We start from the raw sequence: 20,027 nt of genomic DNA on the forward strand, positions 1-20,027 counted from the left end.
CAGCAGACTATGGTAATGAGTTCCATAGTGTTTTTCTTTTCAAGTGTTTCTCTTTAATTTTAAATTTTCCAGTTTCATTTAATGCCTCCTTGTTCTTGTATTATCTCCTCTTTATTCATTATTTTATATACATCTTACCATAACTGTCTCCTCTTAGTTTATTTTCTTCTAACATAAATAATCCATTGGGGAAATCTAAAAAGACAGACATAAGCAAGCATCCTAGTGGGAAAACAAAGGTCTGCCGGTGGAGTCACTGTGTTGACAGATTTGGGGAATGTCACAGAAAACAGCACTGAGCTATTCAGAAAGGGGACAGAGCCTTAAGATGTCTTCACCTCCCAAAAGATCAAAGGAGGCCCTGACCATTTTTAAGAAGTCCCCTATTATATTCTACATAGACTCTTGTACCGATGGATTGATGGCAGATAAGAACCCAAATTTATTATGCACCTTTACGCAAAAATCCAGTAACCTTTCACAGTTGAATCCTTTTCTGGTAGAAATAGGCACGTAACAAGGTAAAACTATTACAGCAGATAAAAGGTAACAACATTCAAGAATCTACATATTAGAAGACAGTAAAAGCTGTTAAGGGAATTAAAACAATCAAGTTCACTGACAAAATGTTGCAATGTCCACATTAGTAAATATTTATTTCATTAACTTAAAATATTAGAAAATCTAATAAAAGTCAATACACCAGTTTAAACTGTATTTAAAGAAACTAGACACCAAGAATCTTTTAGTTTCATTCCATAAAGACACAGGCACAAAATATCCATCAAGAACCTTACCCGTACAATGAGAATCCATTTGATCAGCGATAGGCCAAATCCACAGATTGCACCATACCTTCCTGCTATGGTGTTAGTTATACAGAAGGATAAACAAAATCCAATCCAGTTGAAAATAAATGCCACTAAGACCAAGAGAAATAGTAGTTGTGTTAGTGACAGTTCACTCTTGTTTAGCCATAAATAAAACTAATTTACTTTAATGTACTAATAAGCAAGTATATTTATAAGATTATTGATCCCTATTACTATTTCTGATAAAAAATAGTATCCTTCAGAAATTTAAGTGTATATACACCTTAAAAAATACACTAGTTAATATCCAGCCAGCTATTTTAAACAGAGAAGGAAACCAAATAAAAGTAGATTCCCTCTTTAAAAAAGTGTTACATCCTCCACAGAACTTTGACTGGAAGCTATAGAACCACAGGAATGATCAAATAAGCACTATGAATTAGATAAATACATGAAGTGATAAATTTGTATTAGAGCTATGAAAAGCGTAGCAAGTTTAACAATAAGGAAAATGCAATTACAAACACTTGACTGATTCTATGCAGAGATTTGCCTCGTCTGGATAAAATAATTATATTTATTTTGCACTATAAATTGATAAGTGAAAAAAATCTATTGGGAGGCTGACATATTACAAAAACAGGACTCTGATCACCATGATTTGGTATCAATGAAATCTGATATCAGCACTTGGTGGTATAATACAATCTGCAATATATTATTCAGGTAAATGGAATACATTTTGATAACATCTCTTATTTTCATGGGAAGACAAACAGAAATACCACTGTGCTTAAAATTTTCACACTGCTCTCACTAACAGACCAATCTCATTCTTCATACAAGTTCTCAATGATTGGCCTTTTACATGTTTAGCAGCAGTTAGCAAGTGAGAATGATAATGTCTGTGCGGACATCAGCTTGTATGTGATGTACAAAGTGCACAAATTCTCAGTAAAATGGTCTCCAAGCCATGGGAGTAACTGGAAGCTTTTTGCCTTTTTCTTTTCTTAAAAGGAACCAGAACACTTAGAAGAGAGAAGTAGGACAAGAAAGATTAAAGAGTTCTGGAGTGGATGAGACAGTGGGAAACTGAAGAGATCAAAGGGTATTGGCTACACTGCAGTTGAAAGCATAATTTCCCAGCCTGGTATACAGATACATGCAACCTCTGCTCAAGCTTGTGTGTGAAAAAGAACAGTGCGGATGCTGCAGCATAAGCCATTTGCCTGAGTACAAACCTGCGTAGGTCCATGGGTACGTACATGGGTGGGTAGCCTGTGACACTGCCTGCACTGCAGCATCCTTGTAACTATTTTAGCATGTTAGCGCAAACAAAGGTAGTAAATGTCTGTCTACCTGGGTGGAAGGCATGACCCTATCTGCACTGCAGATATACTGCGTCTTACTTCCTGATTCATCAGCCATCTGGGAGAGACTACAGAGGCTAAGTTGGTCTGCCAGAACGCTTGCTTAGTTTAAAGTAAACGGGATCAGTAAAATCTCCTTACAAATATCTAGCTGTAAGCTTCAATGACTTATCCATACAGGGTTGATGTGAGCTATGTTTGTCCCCTCCTGATTTACTGTCTAGTACATTTATATTCCAAAGGGAGCTGTCTTTCAGTGGTCAGAATTGCTAGCCATAAATGAAATCCAGTGTAAAACAATATACTTTGCACTGTAACTTACCTGACTGGAGCTACAGTTAATGTTTGTCAGAAAAGGAACATTTCAAATGCTTGGTTTATGGATATTAGAATACACTGGAGATAATTGCACACTTTTTTCCCCTACTTTTAGTCCCCCCAACACCAATGTTCGAGATACACAGTAGCTCAAGAACCAGGAAGGGTCTGTGATCTCTGCCCACCCTTTCCATAAGGCAGGTCTTTGCACCCCCAGTCCAGGGTTAGATTAAGGTCTCCGTGCTCAGGGGTCCCTGCCTTCCCCAATACTGAGATCCCTCATGAGGCTCTTTCCTTCTCCAGTCCCCCCTTAATATTTGCGCCGCCTCCCCACAAACAGATTCAGGGGTAAAACTGACTCCTGTCCCGTAAGAGTTAAAGCAACCTCCTGCATAGGGACAACTGGCAAAGAGTACTCTCTGCCCTGAACAGGGCATTGTCACAAGGCAAAGCTGAGTTGATGAGTTGCAGGTGCTATCTTTGTTAAAGACAATCTTTTCAAGCATTTGCTGTGACATACGTTACAACTGCAAAGTTATAATTGCAGTAACTTCATTAGCAGGACAGAGTAAAAGCACATCAGGGTGACTCTGCCCCCACAAAATCTCCCAGGGCAATAAAGGGGTACAGCTAGAAGAGCAGGACTGGGCCATGTGCTGGACAGTGGGAAACAGCCGCCCATTATGCTGTGCAATGGGAGTGTCTGTTATGGGTACTGACCAGACACGTGCCAGGCCCCACTGTCAAGGGACCAGCTCTCCCCACCAGCATAACAGGCCCCATTGGCACCTCCTTGCCTGCCAGTTGCACTGCCCTCTTTGGAGCATCACACTACAGTAGTGGGCCAATGACAGTAGCTAGACAGACAAGCAAAAGTTGACAGAACAGCTACTGCTCTTCTGACGTGCTCCTTCTCACAAGGCCTTGGGTTCCAGGAATATTGCCCAGGTGTTCCTGCATTGGGTGCTCTCACTGAAAAATCAAGTAACTTTACAATACAGACCACACCTTTCAGTTAGTCCAGCTACTCTCTCACTAATGCACTTACATCCTGCTTTCTTTGTAGACTGGTGCCATTCATTTTAGCACTATATCACTTGTGCAGTCAATCTCACTAGTTTGCTGCAATTTGTACTCTGAACACAATTGTGAAACACAAAAGGTGCTTTACAAAATAAAATAAATACTTGTGACACTCACTCTTACAACTACATTGATCAAAGCCCTTTTGCTTTATTACTCATTCTTGAAAAGAATAGGTTTTTCAATGGGAGGAGTTATTGAGACAGCAAACTATTTGGTATTAAGTGCAGACTCTTGCACTCAATAGTGAACAATAATAAATAAATAGCACTTCTATAGTATAGTACAATATAGCTAGATATCAGTATATCTTGGCATTCTTAAGCATTTTTTAAAAAACTGGTCTAAAGAATTGTATAAAAATCTCTACAAGGAAAACAGTTTAACTGACAAAAAAGAAATATCAAAGTTGTGGATGTTCTACTTCAAAAATATAGAGCTTACTTCAAGCTATTACAAACTTCTGTGCACTTACTTGGGAAAACTCAAGTGAAACTTAAATATGACAAAAATTTCTTTTCTTGATATAGAACTTCCTAAACATTTTGTAGGGAAGATGACAGAAGTCCCAAGTTATTTTATCAAACATGAATCAAGGTTAAAGAATCTCCCAAGCATACCAATAAGGGAGGTAGGGAGGGGAACGGACACACATCCTTAGTTTTATTATATAAAGCACTCTTGCTATCTACTGTAGTGGAACCTATTTATCATTACATTTTGTTTACTTTATATGTAAAGTGCACACGAAGTGAAATTGAATTCAACCCAGAAATTTGTCCTGAAAGCCCTCAAGTCTTTACCAAGCTTATAACAAGGCTGTGGACACAGTTTTCAATGTACCTGATTACCATTTAAAAACTTGCAAGTTCAAAAACAAACAAACAAAACCTACCACCACCAAACTTATTTTTGCACAAAAAGCCCTATCCTGATTAGAGGCAGTGTTCAGCATATATTTCCTGACTAAGTGCAATTTTTTTTTTTAAAACCTTTGTAGTCTTCACTTCTTGACAGTTTTTATTTCTAAAAGACATTCCTCCTAGACTCCAGCTAATATGAAATTTTCAAGTAAGATATCATAAGATGGATTTCTGAAGTTCAGCAACATCTGTTGCCTTTCTTCCACTAATTCTGTAGTTTGATTTTTTAAAAAAAAGTATGTTTTTCTGGCATTACTAGTGCTATATAAAGCCCATGCTGTTTCTCACTTATGGTTTAGTTACCCTCTAGAGTTGTACCTCCCAACTGCCATGTCTTGCACAAAGAGGATTGTGCAGAGAATTAAGTTGATAGGAAAGATGGAATTACTCTTCCCTCGGCCAACCTGGGGACAGGCTGTAATGCAGCCCCTCTCTGGTCTTCTGTATAGAATACACTATCTTGCAGGCTAGGAGGCACCACTGTGTAAGCGACAAAAAGGAGTTCTAGGTTCTTCGCTCTCATTAGAAGGACTGTTCCAAAATATGATTGAAGCCTATTAGCAGAGCAGCTGTCACCGCTGCTGCTCATACTGCACTGTACCATGGAAAGATTTCAGACTCCAGGACTATCCATCCAGGATCTGCCAAACACTACCACTTCACTCAGTATTGAAACAGCTGAATATACCTTAAGAACTCTGAGTCAGCAACATATGCTGCCACATTTAAAAAAGCCTTTACAAGCCTTCTGGCACTCAAGAAAAATTATGAAGAAACGTTTTTGCCACTTCCTATTATGATCCTATTTGGGTCAAACATGGCCTTCTGTGTCCTTAAGCCTTAAGGGCTTGGGAACAGGACAACTTCACTTGGAAGAACTGCATGCAACAGAGGATGCAGAAGGTTTAAAAAAAAAAAAAAAAAAAAAGTCATAAGCCTCAAAGCGTCAGCAGTTAAAATACCACTAATATTTTCAGTGCCGAAGGAGCTCTACTCTACTCTTTCCATTCTGTTCTACTCTGATTGTTATACTGCCCCCACCACCATCTGATTCTCTTTCAGTAGTACACTAAATCACCAGACTAACATCTGATACATGTTTATTCTCTTTCTGACCCTCTTTTGGGGGAAAATTGTGGGTTTAATGTTTTGGTTTGGTACGGTTTGTTTTTTAAATTGCACAGGCTCAAATCTCAGTATCATCAAAATTGAAATGAGAGAGAAGCGTGATGGATTCTGGCAGCGAAACGGTCATTAGACTCAATGGCCCACAAGAAGCTGGAACTTGTATTTATCTATACTAACAATAAAACTCCTCTTCTGCTCTTTAGAAAGTTTGGCTGTTGATCTGAGAAACTGAAGCTCAGAAGCTCCTAAATTCATAACAAAGGCAATGCAGTTGCTCTCTAATATAGATTTTCTGAGAGAATCAAGCAACAGTAATATTTGCAAGCATTAGTGGTATGATTATCCCTCACATCTTTAAAACAGCTTTGATAACTTAACTTTGATCTATGTTGGGGGATACATTTTGAAGAAAAAAATCTAATAAAGAAAACTAAACATTAAAAAACAATTCAATGATTTGAACTGCAAAAACATTAACTACTTAAAGAACCAACAGTAATATCAAACCATTGAAATGTTAAGCTTTAAAAGAATATACACAAGCACAAGCTAAATGGCAATAACATTTCTAGAGTAGAACACAAGAAGTGAGATTAAGTGATACACAACTGCAGAACATTTATAAATATTTATATCTTTAGAGCATATTCAGGAGCTTGTATCCAGAACCCAAAGTCTACTTGGAAAATGATTTGGATTCATATTCACATGAGTATACATAATCCAAAAGTCATGATTTATAAAGAAATGCATACTGACTTGATAAAGATTGGACAGACAAATTTTACAGTAATATAGAAGTGACAGGGATACTATGACAGTTAAAACAAGGAGACAGATCAGCCACTGAAAATGAAAGGAAAAAAAAAGTAGTAAGTAAGAACTTAGTAGAAAACAGGAAAGGCCAGAGGCAGGACTTGTTTGTTTCCCCGTCCCTCATACTCTGAAGTAGTATGAATGAAGTAAGAAATTAATTAAATTAGGAAAGTGGGGTGTAGGACATGAACAGTAAGATGGGCAAGTTATTGCTTAAAGAGAAGGCAAAGGTTGTGCTAAAACGTAAATCATCACACTGGACGGAAGTTACTAATGGAGTTCCCCAAGGACCAACATGATTTAATATTTTTATTATTGTCACACAAAGTGGGAACGTCCTAATGAAAGTTGCTGATGGTACAAAGTCGGGAAGCATTGTCAATACAAAGCAGTACTGGAATATTACACAGAAAGTGGATGTGTAACCTGGAAACCTGGAGTAACAGAAATGGACTGAAATTCAATAGCATAAAGTGCAAGATCATGCACTTAGTGCCTAATAAGAATTTCTGCTACTAGCTGAGGGCTCATCAGTTGGAAGTAACAGGAGGAGATTTGGGGTACTGGTAAATCATAGGATGTCAATGAGTCACCAATGGGATGCAGCTGCAAAAGAGGCAAAATGTGATCTGGAACAGCCTTCCACTAGAAGCTGTGCAGACAAACAACGTAAATACTTTTAAGAGAAATGAACAAATTTATTAACAGGGTCATATCACTGGGTTGCTTGCAATGACGTGACATCTGGTTCAGCAGCACTAAAATCTTGTGCTTAAGGGCTTCAGCCAGTCAGCTACAGGGTAAGGAAGGGGTTCCAATCCCCACTGCCAGTATATTCTGCTTTTTTTGTTGTTTGTTTTGGTCTCCTTGCTCTGAAGGATACTGGATGAGTGCTCTGAAGTGGCATCAGTTTCCCCCATCCCACCGTCTCTGGGGCTTAACTGACTAGTTCTTGCCCACATGTTCAGGGTCCAACTGATCACTATATGCGGGACTGGCAGTGACTTTGGAAAGTTTTCACCTTCTTCTTGGAGCATGGAATTCAAATAGTTGATCCCGATCATCTGGGTATCTCTCAATTAATTCCTGCCATCGCAGGGGGCTCAGACATTGGTGCATCACGGTCCCGCCTAGTCTCTTCATTGAGCATACAATATTTTAGCCTCCTTTGGGCTGTAACACTTGGGTCTAGTTTTGTTCGTTGGGTTTAGTGAGACGGTTTAGGGTGGTTTTGGTGACCTGTGATATACAGGAGGTCAGACTAGATGATTAAGGGGTCTTCTCTCCTGGCCTTAAACTATTACTTTAGCTAAGGTCTCTGCAGCAGTTTTAAAGCCATTTTCCCCAAAAATAGTTTTTGGCTATTTATAAAACATGAAAAAAAAAAAGCTATTAATGTCTAATTGTCTACTAAACTTGCACTATTAAAAAAGGTTAAAAGAAAACTTTTTGTATTAATGTTTAAAACTAGTCTGTAAGTAGGGTAAGAACACCATTAGACTTCAAAGTAATATGCTGAAATTACCCATAAAGCAAGTGGCCCCACAGCTGACTTCAAGACATAGCTGCATGTTAATGTCCTCTGAACTTGCAGATCTCTATCCCTCACACTCCTGCAGACACGGCCTCTGTGACATTAAAGTTAAGTACAGACTGCCTGTCTTATTTGAATTTCTTGGCTTTCATTAAAGTTACACTCTCAGAATTAAACATTTTTTATTTACCTGCAACAACAAACACTGGAATCCGGTTTGTTTTTTAAAAATCAACAGCAGCATCCTTCAAGGAGCATGATGCATCACTACAATGCACATGTGCTTCATTCAACATTGAAGAGCTGAAGCAAAATTAAAGATGCCTTCCTGCATATCTGACATTTAAGGTTTTCTTTTAGACAAATTCACATGCCGATATGCCCATTGTTAATACATACAAATGTGTTATTCCAGTATTTACATCCAAGAGTTGATACTTGGCAGGTGTATCTATTAACTGTTTATATGGTTTAAATTTTTGAATGATAGATAAGTATCTATTTATTCTAAAGATAAACAGCTAGAACTTTCACTTAAAGCTCCTACAAAATTAACACCTACCCAAGTCTTTAGATTTCAAAATTAAGACTAAAAAAAATATTCCACTCTACTGCTTATTGGACACCTGATATACTAGTGCTCAATTCCAAGCTCAGGCTTATGAAATAGTAGTAGTATAATACTGAACCATCCTAAGAGTATTTTCACAAAAAAAAGATATAAAAGATATGTCAAAAATATACTAACACAGGGCAATGGGTTAAGATTGCCATTTGTATCTGCATCTTTCTTTGAAATAGTACATTAAACATTTACATTAGAGGTGGGCCATATGTTTAAGTTAAATAGTGATGCATTAACCTATGAGCCAAGGTCCAGGCTAAAAATATCAAGGGATCACATCTGGCAGTCAAAAGAGAAAAGGGATATCAGTAATTTTTCATGAAGCTGTTTCATTTTCATTTTACTCTTCTGTGTATACTCCAGTATCCTATACAAAAATCCTTGCTGTATAAAGAGACTATAAAATTACTCAGGGAGAAATGAGCACATGAAAATATATCATTACTCAGATTCCCAAATACTCCTTCTCATTATTACTGTTCTAAATAATGTAGGGGCCCAAATTAGGACAAAAAAGTCTTCCAAGCAACTTCAACAGAGTGGGAGAAATGGTGAAGAAACAGATCAGATAGGTTTCTCTTGAAAAAAAGAAAGAAAGTTACTTACCCTCCCATGACAGTTGTTCGAGAGGTGTTACACATGTCCATTCCACTGCAAGTGTGTGCATACTCCAATTCACAGTTCTCAGAAAATTCTCCCTTTAGTGGTACCAGTTGGGATGGCTCAAGCACTCTCTGGTGCCTTGTGCACAGCACTCAGGCATAATGAGTGGAGCCATCTACAACCCTCTGCCCCTCAGTTCCTCCCTAATGGAAGACTCCAATAGAAAGGGGAAGGAGGGCAGGTTATAGAATGGACATATACAACATCTCAACAAACAGTTACAAAAAGGTTAGTAACAGTTTCTTTGAGTGACTGAACATGTCCATTCCACTATAAGGAGCTGCTCACAAGCAGTTCCAACTGGAAGTGGGTTCAGAGTCTATTTTAAAGAGGGACTGGAGAACCATTTGTCCAAATTTAGCAACATTTCTAGGTCACTGAGAGGTAGTGTAGTGAAAGCCAAAACATGACATGATGACCAGGTTGCTGCTTTGTCAAAGTCCAGAATGCTGGCCAAAAAAACCATGGAGGTTGCTTGGGACCTAGCTGATTGGCCCAACGGGTAGCTGGCAGATTCATGTTAGCCAACTTGTAACTGACAAGTTCAACTGGATATCCAAGAAGAAATCCAGTGAGTGGAAACAGGACTGGCCTGCATTCTGTCCACAAATGTAATGAACAATTGAGTTGAAGACATAAAAGGTTGAGACCATTCCAGACAGAACACTAAAGCTCTTTGAACATCCAGAGTATGCAGTTTCTCTCCTCCCCCCTGCCCCGCCATATTATCATCACGGTTCTTTGGAAAGGTCATTAAGAAGATTGCTTAGTTAATGTGAAAAGTGGAGACCACTTTCATAAGAAATCTTGGTTGATGACAAAAGATACTTCTCTGCATAGAAAATCATATATGCCGGATCTCATATTAGAGTCCTCAACTCCACTACTCTCCTGGATGACACTGGCCTGGTCTACACTACACGTTTAAACCGAATTTAGCAGCGTTAAACCGATTTAACCCTGCACCCGTCCACACAATGAAGCCCTTTATATTGATATAAAGGGCTCTTTAAACGGATTTCTGTACTCCTCCCCAACGAGGGGAGTAGCGCTGAAATCGGTATTGCCGTGTTGGATCAGGGTAAGTGTGGCCGCAAATCAACGGTATTGGCCTCTGGGCCGTATCCCACAGTGCACCATTGTGACCGCTCTGGAATGCGATCTCAACTCTCATGCACTCGCCAGGTAGACAGGAAAAGCCCTGTGAACTTTTGAATTTCATTTCCCGTTTGCCCAGCGTGGAGCTCTGATCAGCACGGGTGGTGATGCAGTCCCAAATCCAAAAAGAGCTCCAGCATGGACTGTATGGGAGATACTGGATCTGATCTCTGTATGGGGAGACAAATCTGTTCTATCAGAGCTCCGTTACAGAAGACGAAATGCAAAAGCATTTGAAAAAGTCTCCAAGCTATGATACAGAGTCCACAGCACAGTGCTGTGTGACAAGCATAAGGGAAAGCCAAAGAATTAAATGGACGCTCATGGAGAGAGGGAGGGGATACTGAAGACTTGAGCTATCCCACAGTACCTGCAGTGTCCGAAAAGCATCTGAATTCTTGGCTGAGCTCCCAACGCCTGAAGGGTCAAAAAATTTTCCCGGGTGTTTCAGGGTATATGTCCTCCATTTACACCCATTCCCCCCGTCCCCCGAAAGAGAAGGGGAAAAATCGTTTCTCGCCTTTTTTCAGTGTCACACTGTGTCTACTGCATGCTGCTGGTAGACGGGGTGCTGCAGCGCTGAACACCAACATCCCATTCCTGGTGGCAGATGGTGCAGTATGACTGATATCCGTCTTCATCATCAGCCAGTGAGTGTTCCTGGCTGGCCTCGGTGAGGTTGGACGGGGGCGCCTGGGTAAAAATGGGAATGACTCCCGGTCATTCCCGGCAGATAGTACAAAACGGCTGGTAACCATCCTTATCATAGGAACTGGAGGTTGAGCTCTATCAGCCCCCACCCTTTCATGTCTAAATAAAAGATTCTGTACTGCCTGGACTACCATAGCAGCTGGAGGTTTCCTCCCCCTCATTTTATCTCACTAAAAAGAGAGTGTTTCTTATTCCTGCATTCTTTATTACTTCACCAAACAAATGGGGGGACACTGCCATGGTAGCTGTCATAAACAGATAGCTAAGGGTTAACGTCTCTTTCACCTGGAAACAAGTATCTGAAGCACCTGACCAGAGGACCAATCAGGAAACAGGATTTTTTCAACTCTGGGTGGAGGGAAGTTTGTGTGTGAGTCCTTTGTTCTGGTCGTCTGTCTGTCTCTCTCTCAGCTATGAGAAGTGATTTCTATTTCTTGCTTTCTAATCTTCTGTTTCCCAATTGCAAGTACAAAGGATCAGCTAGTGATTTATATGTTTTTTTTTTTTGTATTTGCATGTCTATAGTTGCTGGAGTGCTTTGAATTGTATTCTTTTTGAATAAGGCTGCTTATTCAATATTCTTTTAAGCAATTGACCCTGTATTTGTCACCTTAATACAGAGAGACCATTTTTATGTATTTTTCTCTCTTTATATAAAGCTTTCTTTTAAGACCTGTTGGAGTTTTTCTTTAGTGGGGAACTCTAGGGAATTGAGTCTGCAGCTCACCAGGGAATTGGTGGGAGGAAGAAGTCAGGGGGAAATCTGTGTGTGTTAGATTTACTAGCCTGACTTTGCATTCCCTCTGGGTGAAGAGGGAAGTGCTTGTGTTTCCCGGCTGGAAATGGGGGAGGGTGGAATCCCTCTGCTTAGATTCACGGAGGTTGCTTCTGTGTATCTCTCCAGGAACACCTGGAGGGGAGAAGGGAAAAAGTTTATTTCCCTTTGTTGTGAGATTCAAGGGATTTGGGTCTTGGGGTCCCCAGGGAAGGTTTTTGTGGGGACCAGAGTGCCCCAAAACACTATATATTTTTGGGTGGTGGCAGCTTTACCAGGTCCAAGCTGGTAACTAAGCTTGGAGGTTTTCATGCTAACCCCCATATTTTGGACGCTAAGTTCCAAATCTGGGACTAGGTTATGACAGTAGCCCAGGAGGGTTAGGGGATGAGGGAAGCAACAGGTGGGGCTGTTGCAGGGGCACCCCCTAGAATGGCATGTAGCTCATCATTTCTGTGGGATCTCTGGGGCTCTGACCTGGAGCAGCTGTGCTCTCTGGTTCTCTAGTACAATTGCCCCATATTCTAGGCAGGACTGACTATTTTTAGACAAAACATAAAGAAGGGAATGACCCGGGGAGTCATTCCCATTTTTGTCCATGCGCCCCAGCCAACCTCAGTGAGGCCAGCCAGGAGCACCCATGACAGTACCAAATGGTACAAAAGGACTGATAACCGTCATCTCATCGCCAATTTACAATGGCAGACGGTGCAATAGAGATGGTAACCATGTCTGCTACCCTGCAAAAGCAAATGAACGCTGCTGTGTAGCCCTGCAGTACCGCGTCCGTCAGCAGCATCCAGTACACATACGGTGACAGTGACAAGGCAAAACGGGCTCCATGGTTGCCATGCTATGGCGTCTGCCAGGGCAATCCAGAGGAAAAGGGCACAAAATGATTGTCTGCCATTGCTTTCATGGAAGGAGGATTGGGTGACAACATTTACCCAGAATCATCCGCGACACTATTTTTGCATTGGGATCTCAATGGGCGGGGCAGACTGTGGGAACTATGGGATAGCTACCCACAGTGCAACGCTCCAGAAATCGACGCTAGCCTCGGTACATGGACGCACACCTCCGAATTAATGTGCTTAGTGTGGCCGCGTGCACTCGACTTAACATAATCTGTTTTACAAAACCGGTTTATGTAAAATCGGAATAATCCCGTAGTGTAGACATACCCATTGTTAGGATATAGATATTCGAGCCTGTCTGCAAAGGCCTATACTTTAAGAATTTAGGTGTATTCTTATCACTTAGCTAGTTATAGAGGTATAAAAGAAAGAATCAAAATCATCCTGTCGAAGGTAGGGGCCTGGGCAGAGACAGATGCATTGTGGAGGTGAATGCCTGGCTGCGAAGATGGTGTCGCCAGGAGGGCTTTGGCTTCCTCGACCACGGGATGCTATTCGAGGAAGGACTGCTAGGCAGAGATGGCGTTCACCTTTCGAGGAGGGGAAAGGCCTTATTTGCGCACAGACTGGCTAACCTAGTAAGGAGGGTTTTAAACTAGGTTCGACAGGGACAGGTGAGCAAACCCCACAGGTAAGTGGGGAACAAGACCTGGGAGATGGGTTGGAAACAGGAGGGAGCATGGGCTATAATGGCAGAGAGAAAGGAGGGTCAGGGCAAAGCTGGAAGGCAAGATCAAACCAGTATCTTAGATGCCTATATACAAATGCAAGAAGTATGGGTAATAAGCAGGAAGAACTGGAAGTGCTAATAAATAAATACAACTATGACATTGTTGGCATTACTGAAACTTGGTGGGATAATACACACGACTGGAATGTTGGTGTGGACGGGTATAGTTTGCTCAGGAAGGATAGACAGGGGAAAAAGGGAGGAGGTGTTGCCTTATATATTAAAAATGTACACACTTGGACTGAGGTGGAGATGGACATAGGAGATGGAAGTGTAGAGAGTCTCTGGGTTAGGCTAAAAGGGGTAAAAAACACGGGTGATGTCGTGCTGGGAGTCTACTACAGGCCACCTAATCAGGTGGAAGAGGTGGATGAGGCTTTTTTCAAACAACTAACAAAATCATCCAAAGCCCAAGATTTGGTGGTGATGGGGGACTTCAACTATCCAGATATATGTTGGGAAAATAACACCGCAGGGCACAGACTATCCAATAAGTTCCTGGACTGCATTGCAGACAACTTTTTATTTCAGAAAGTTGAAAAAGCTACTAGGGGGGAAGCTGTTCTAGACTTGATTTTAACAAATAGGGAGGAACTCGTTGAGAATTTGAAAGTAGAAGAAAGCTTGGGTGAAAGTGATCATGAAATCAGAGTTTGCAATTCTAAGGAAGGGTAGAAGGGAGTACAGCAAAATAGAGACAATGGATTTCAGGAAGGCAGATTTTGGTAAGCTCAGAGAGCTGATAGGTAAGGTCCCAAGGGAATCAAGACTGAGGGGAAAAACAACTGAGGAGAGTTGGCAGTTTTTCAAAGGGACACTATTAAGGGCCCAAAAGCAAGCTATTCCGATGGTTAGGAAAGATAGAAAATGTGGCAACAGACCACCTTGGCTTAACCACGAGATCTTGCGTGACCTACGAAATAAAAAGGCGTCATATAAAAAATGGAAACTAGGTCAGATTACAAAGGACGAATATAGGCAAATAACACAGGAATGCAGAGGCAAGATTAGAAAGGTAAAGGCACAAAATGAGCTCAAACTAGCTATGGGAATAAAGGGAAACAAGACGACTTTTTATCAATACATTAGAAGCAAGAGGAAGACCAAGGACAGAGTAGGCCCACTGCTCAGTGAGGAGGGGGAAACAGTAACGGGAGACTTGGAAATGGCAGAGATGCTTAATGACTTCTTTGTTTCGGTCTTCACTGAGAAGTCTGAAGGAATGTCTAATATAGTGAATGCTTACGGGAGGAGGGTAGGTTTAGAAGATAAAATAAAAAAAGAGCAAGTAAAAAATCACTTTGAAAAGTTAGATGCCTGCAAGTCACCAGGGCCTGATGTAATGCATCCTAGAATACTCAAGGAGTTAATAGAGGAGGTATCTGAGCCTCTAGCTATTATCTTTGGGAAATCATGGGAGACGGGGGAGATTCCAGAAGACTGGAAAAGGGCAAATATAGTGCCCATCTATAAAAAGGGAAATAAAAACAACCCAGGAAACTACAGACCAGTTAGTTTAACTTCTGTGCCAGGGAAGATAATGGAGCAAGTAATTAAAGAAATCATCTGCAAACACTTGGAAGGTGATAAGGTGATAGGGAATAGCCAGCATGGATTTGTAAAGAACAAATCGTGTGAAACTAATCTGATAGCATTCTTTGCTAGGTAACGATCCTTGTGGATAAGGGAGAAGCGGTGGATGTGATATACCTAGACTTTAGTAAGGCATTTGATACGGTCTCGCATGATATTCTTATAGATAAACTAGGAAAGTACAATTTAGATGGGGTTACTATAAGGTGGGTGCATAACTGGCTGGATAACCGTACTCAGAGAGTAGTTATTAATGGCTCCCAATCCTGCTGGAAAGGTATAACAAGTGGGGTTCCACAGGGTTCTGTTTTGGGACCGGCTCTGTTCAATATCTTCATCAACGATTTAGATGTTGGCATAGAAAGTACGCTTATTAAGTTTGCATACGATACCAAACTGGGAGGGATTGCAACTGCTTTAGAGGACAGGGTCAAAATTCAAAATGATCTGGACAAATTGGAGAAATGGTCTGAGCTAAACCAGATGAAGTTCAATAAAGATAAATGCAAAGTGCTCCACTTAGGAAGGAACAATCAGTTTCACACATACAGAATGGGAAGAGACTGTCTAGGAAGGAGTATGGCAGAAAGATCTAGGGGTCATAGTGGACCACAAGCTTAATATGAGTCAACAGTGTGATACTGTTGCAAAAAAAGCAAACGTGATTCTGGGATGCATTAACAAGTGTGTTGTAAACAAGACACGGGAAGTCATTCTTCCTCTCTACTCTATGCTGGTTAGGCCTCAACTGGAGTATTGTGTCCAGTTCTGGGCACCGCATTTCAAGAAAGATGTGGAGAAATTGGAGAGGGTCCAGAGAAGAGCAACAAGCATGATTAAAGGTCTTGAGAACATGACCTATGAAGGAAGGCTGAAGGAATTGGGTTTGTTTAGTTTGGAAAAGAGAAGACTGAGAGGGGACATGATAGCAGTTTTCAGGTATCTAAAAGAATGTCATCAGGAGGAGGGAGAAAACTTGTTCACCTTAGCCTCCAATGATAGAACAAGCAGCAATGGGCTTAAACTGCAGCAAGGGAGATTTAGGTTGGACATTAGGAAAAAGTTCCTGTCAGGGTAGTTAAACACTGGAATAAATTGCGCAGGGAAGTTGTGGAATCTCCGTCTCTGGAGATATTTAAGAGTAGGTTAGATAAATGTCTATTAGGGACGGTCTAGACAGTATTTGGTCCTGTCATGAGGGCAGGGGACTGGACTCGATGACCTCTCGAGGTCCCTTCCAGTCCTAGAGTCTATGAGTCTGTGTAATGGCCTTCTCTTACTGTGACAGTATAAGGCCTGGTTCTTAGGCTAAGGCCTTCAGCTAAGCAGCAAAGGCCAGCCATAAACTGGGAAGTGTGTGCTCACATCCTCACATTCCAAACTAGTCACATTGAAATAAGGTGCTATTGGGCTATTAGGAATACAATCCTGTTCTGATATTCCTATCGCCTCCAGAGAAAGGGAAGAGCCTAGAACATGTAAAAGGAAACTTAGTTTGATAGCATCCTGTCTGGCAAGAACTCACCTATCAACAGCTGGAATGTGAAATCCTCATTTGTGTATTGTTCTATCACTGTAGTCTCCACTTCCCTATTGTTCATCTGTATAATCGCTGGTTCTGTGATTGTTTCTGTCTACTGTATAATTAATTTTGTTGGGTGTAAACCAATTAAGGTAGTGGGATATAATTGGTTAAATAACCATGTTACAATATGTTAGGATTGCTTAGTTAAATTTCAGTAAAATGATTGGTTATGGTATAGCTAAGCAGAGCTCAAGTTTTACTACATAGTCTGCAGTCAATCAGGAAGTAAGGGGGAAATGGGAAGAAGGACTGGGGATGGGGTTGGGGGAATTGAGATCATATTTTGCTAAAGGGGGGGAATGGGAACAAGAATAAGGACACGGGCAAGGCTCTGTGGTGTCAGACACCAAGGAAGGAAACTGGAATCATGCTTGCTGGAAGTTCACCCCAATGAACATCAAAATTGTTTGCACCTTTGGACTTCGGGTATTGTTGCTCTCTGTTCATGCGAGAAGGACCAGGGAAGTGAGAGGGTGAAGGAATAAACCCCCTAACAGACATAATGGCTATTGAAAATGTCAGCTTCATCAAAAGGTGCAACAGATAGGTCACGGAGGGGGGGAGGGGAAGGAGACAGAGGAAGAGACACCCATCAGCTTTGTTAAGACTAGATTCAGACTCCATAAAGGAATGGGGTTCTATGCCTGTGAAAATAGTCAGTCCCAACTCTTTAAAAATCTTACAGCCATTGGATTGGAAAAGAATTGTTATCAACAGGTGGATGAAATGCTGATATAACCTCTAGATGTTCACCAAGCTAACTGCCAATCCTTGATGTTTTAGAGACAGAAGATAGTCCAGCACATGCTGAATAGAAGCAAGAACCAGGCAAACCCTTTCCAGTCTGGACCAGACTGAAAATCTGTTCCATTTAGCCAGATTCTAGTTGATGATTTTCCATTATTCAACAGCACATCTTAAACTTCTCTAGTGCAGGACTTCTCTGCTAAATGTTAAAACACAAAGATTCCAGGTCATCAGATGGAGGGCCTGACAACTTGGGTGGAGGTAATGACCACAAATCTGTGAAATCAAGTCTGTGTCAAGCAGGAGTGACAATGGTGGACTGATGGGAAAGTCCAAGAGCTCTGAAAACAATGCTGATGAACCATGCCAAAATGATCAGTATAACATGGGCCTTGTCCTGCTTGACCTGGCACAGAGCTCTGTGCAGAAGGGGGGGCGAGGGGAAGAGAAGCATACGGTAGACCCTCTGACCACTGTAGTGGAAAAAATCCATTAATTAACCTGCCCAGAAGCAAAACTGATTATCTTTTCTGTTGTCTTCTTGTAAACAGATCCACTTGGGGTGTTCCAGAGCTGGAAAATGGACCTTACTACATCTGGGTGAAGGGATCATTCGTCATGATAAGCAACATGCTAAGGCAATCTGCAAGCCTACTCTGAGCCCCTGGAAGGTAGGCTGCTTTCAGAAGTATAGAGCTGGCAATGCAGACAAAACAGAATAACTTTGGGGCAAAGTAACTAGGACTGGACGTCGCACCATCCATCGGTTTACATAAAATATGACCATGGTATTGCCAGTCAGCACCAACATGTCCTTTTCGCTGATGCACAGAAGGAACGCCATGCAAACTAAATCAGATAGCTACACAAATATCAGGGAGTTGAGACAGAAAATTTGGAAGAGACCAGAAACCTTGCATCTGCAAAGATCTCAACTGAGCTTCCCATCCCACGCCTGAGACATCTGTGACTAAGGTAAAAGATAGTTGAGACAGGACAGAGGGAAATTCCTCAGACATGGGCCAGATCCATCCTCCAATCTAAGACAGATTGGATCCAATTTGGCATGTCTACGTGGTGCCTCACTGATGAGTGCACCTCAGCCAACCAGCCTTGCAGAAATCTGAAATGCAGTCTGGCGTACTGGACTATTTAAGTGCACTCTGACATGTTACTGAGTAGCCTTGAACAGTTTCTTATTGTAGTGAGCGGATGAACCTTTAAGTCTACAATAAAGCTTTGCGTTGTACGGAACCTCACCTGAGGTAGGAAAGCTTTGGCCGTTGAGTCCAGGACTGTGCCAATAAATTCCATTATCTGTACTGAAGATTGCCCTTCTATCATAGGGAGGAAACGGTGGGAAGCATCTTATAGGTCTGAGCTCCAGAAAGTTGATACGTAGGGCAAACTCCTTGGTGGACCATGTGTCCTGACAGTGTGGTCCTGTGTGATGCATCCAAAACTACTGTGAAAATGGGAGGGCGGGTGAGGAACTCCTGAGCATACCTTGTTTAGATTCTTCTTAGTTGAGAGAAATTAGCACATGGTAGAGAACAGAGAGCAGCTTGTTCAGAGTGTCTCTGTTAAGGGTATAAACTATCCTGAAAGCAGAGTAAATGTAAACAGGCACATACTGTTACAAAAGCTCATGCTGCCATGTGCCTGAGGAGCTGCAGGTATGAATTGGCAGTGACCCATGCGTTCATTTGGACTCATGCAATAAAGTGGAACAGATTCCCCACCCCCACCCCCCCACTTGAAAGATGTCCCTCAATGTCTAGACAGACCACTCGAAGTGAAAGAAGATGGGTCTGCTGAGGCAATTTGCTAGCTGGTTCTGAGTCCTGGGAAGGCAAGATTCCCCTAGATTGACAGAGTGATTGATACAGAGCTTCCACAGGCTGATTGCTTCCTGGTGGCGGGGAGGGGGCAAAGAACGCCCACAACGCCCTGCCTGTTTACGTAGAACATAGCAGTCATATTGTCCATGAGGATCGAAACAGATGTGTGTGCCAGGTGGGGTAGAAATGCCTGGCAGGCCCTGAGCTCCCCCAACATTGATGTGCAGGAAGAGCTCTTCTTGGAGTCCAAAGACCTAGAGATCTGAGGGACACCAAGTGGTCTCCTCAGCCAAGGGCTGATGTGTTGCTTACCAGAGACAAGGATAGCTAGAGTTTTGAGAAGGCTACACCTGCCCACACCATGTTGCTGTGCAGCCACCATGTTAACAACTCTAGGACCTGTACCAGAACCATGAGCACAGAGGCCAGGTGATGGCAAGAGAGGAAGTAGACTGTGGCTAGCCAAGCTTGTAGAGGTCAGAGTCTTAGTCTTGCATGTTGCACTATGTATGTGCATGACTCCACGTAACCTACAAGGCTCAGGCACTTTTGCACAATCATCCGATAACTTTGGAGAGATCTTAGCAGGGACACTATCAAGAGGAACCATTTGTCCAGAAGCAGAGCCCTTGCTTGCATCGGTTAAGTACTGCCCCCATGAACTCTATCCTTTGAACAGGAATCAGGGAGGACTGCTG

The 20,027-nt window shown here is 41.7% G+C and overlaps 1 protein-coding gene across 4 annotated transcripts in view; it reads right to left on the minus strand.

Moving 5' to 3' along the window:
* NDFIP2 (Nedd4 family interacting protein 2) overlaps positions 1 to 20,027 on the minus strand; it is an 83,470-nt gene that overhangs the window by 11,799 nt on the left and 51,644 nt on the right. For all 4 annotated transcript variants that reach the window (XM_050951466.1, XM_050951446.1, XM_050951476.1 and 1 more), the window contains one exon: positions 798 to 922. In XM_050951466.1, coding sequence (XP_050807423.1) covers positions 798 to 922 — 125 coding nt within the window. The remainder of the gene's footprint in view (positions 1 to 797; positions 923 to 20,027) is intronic.

Source organism: Gopherus flavomarginatus, chromosome 1 (assembly GCF_025201925.1).
Source record: "Gopherus flavomarginatus isolate rGopFla2 chromosome 1, rGopFla2.mat.asm, whole genome shotgun sequence".
Classification (NCBI taxonomy): domain Eukaryota; kingdom Metazoa; phylum Chordata; order Testudines; family Testudinidae; genus Gopherus; species Gopherus flavomarginatus.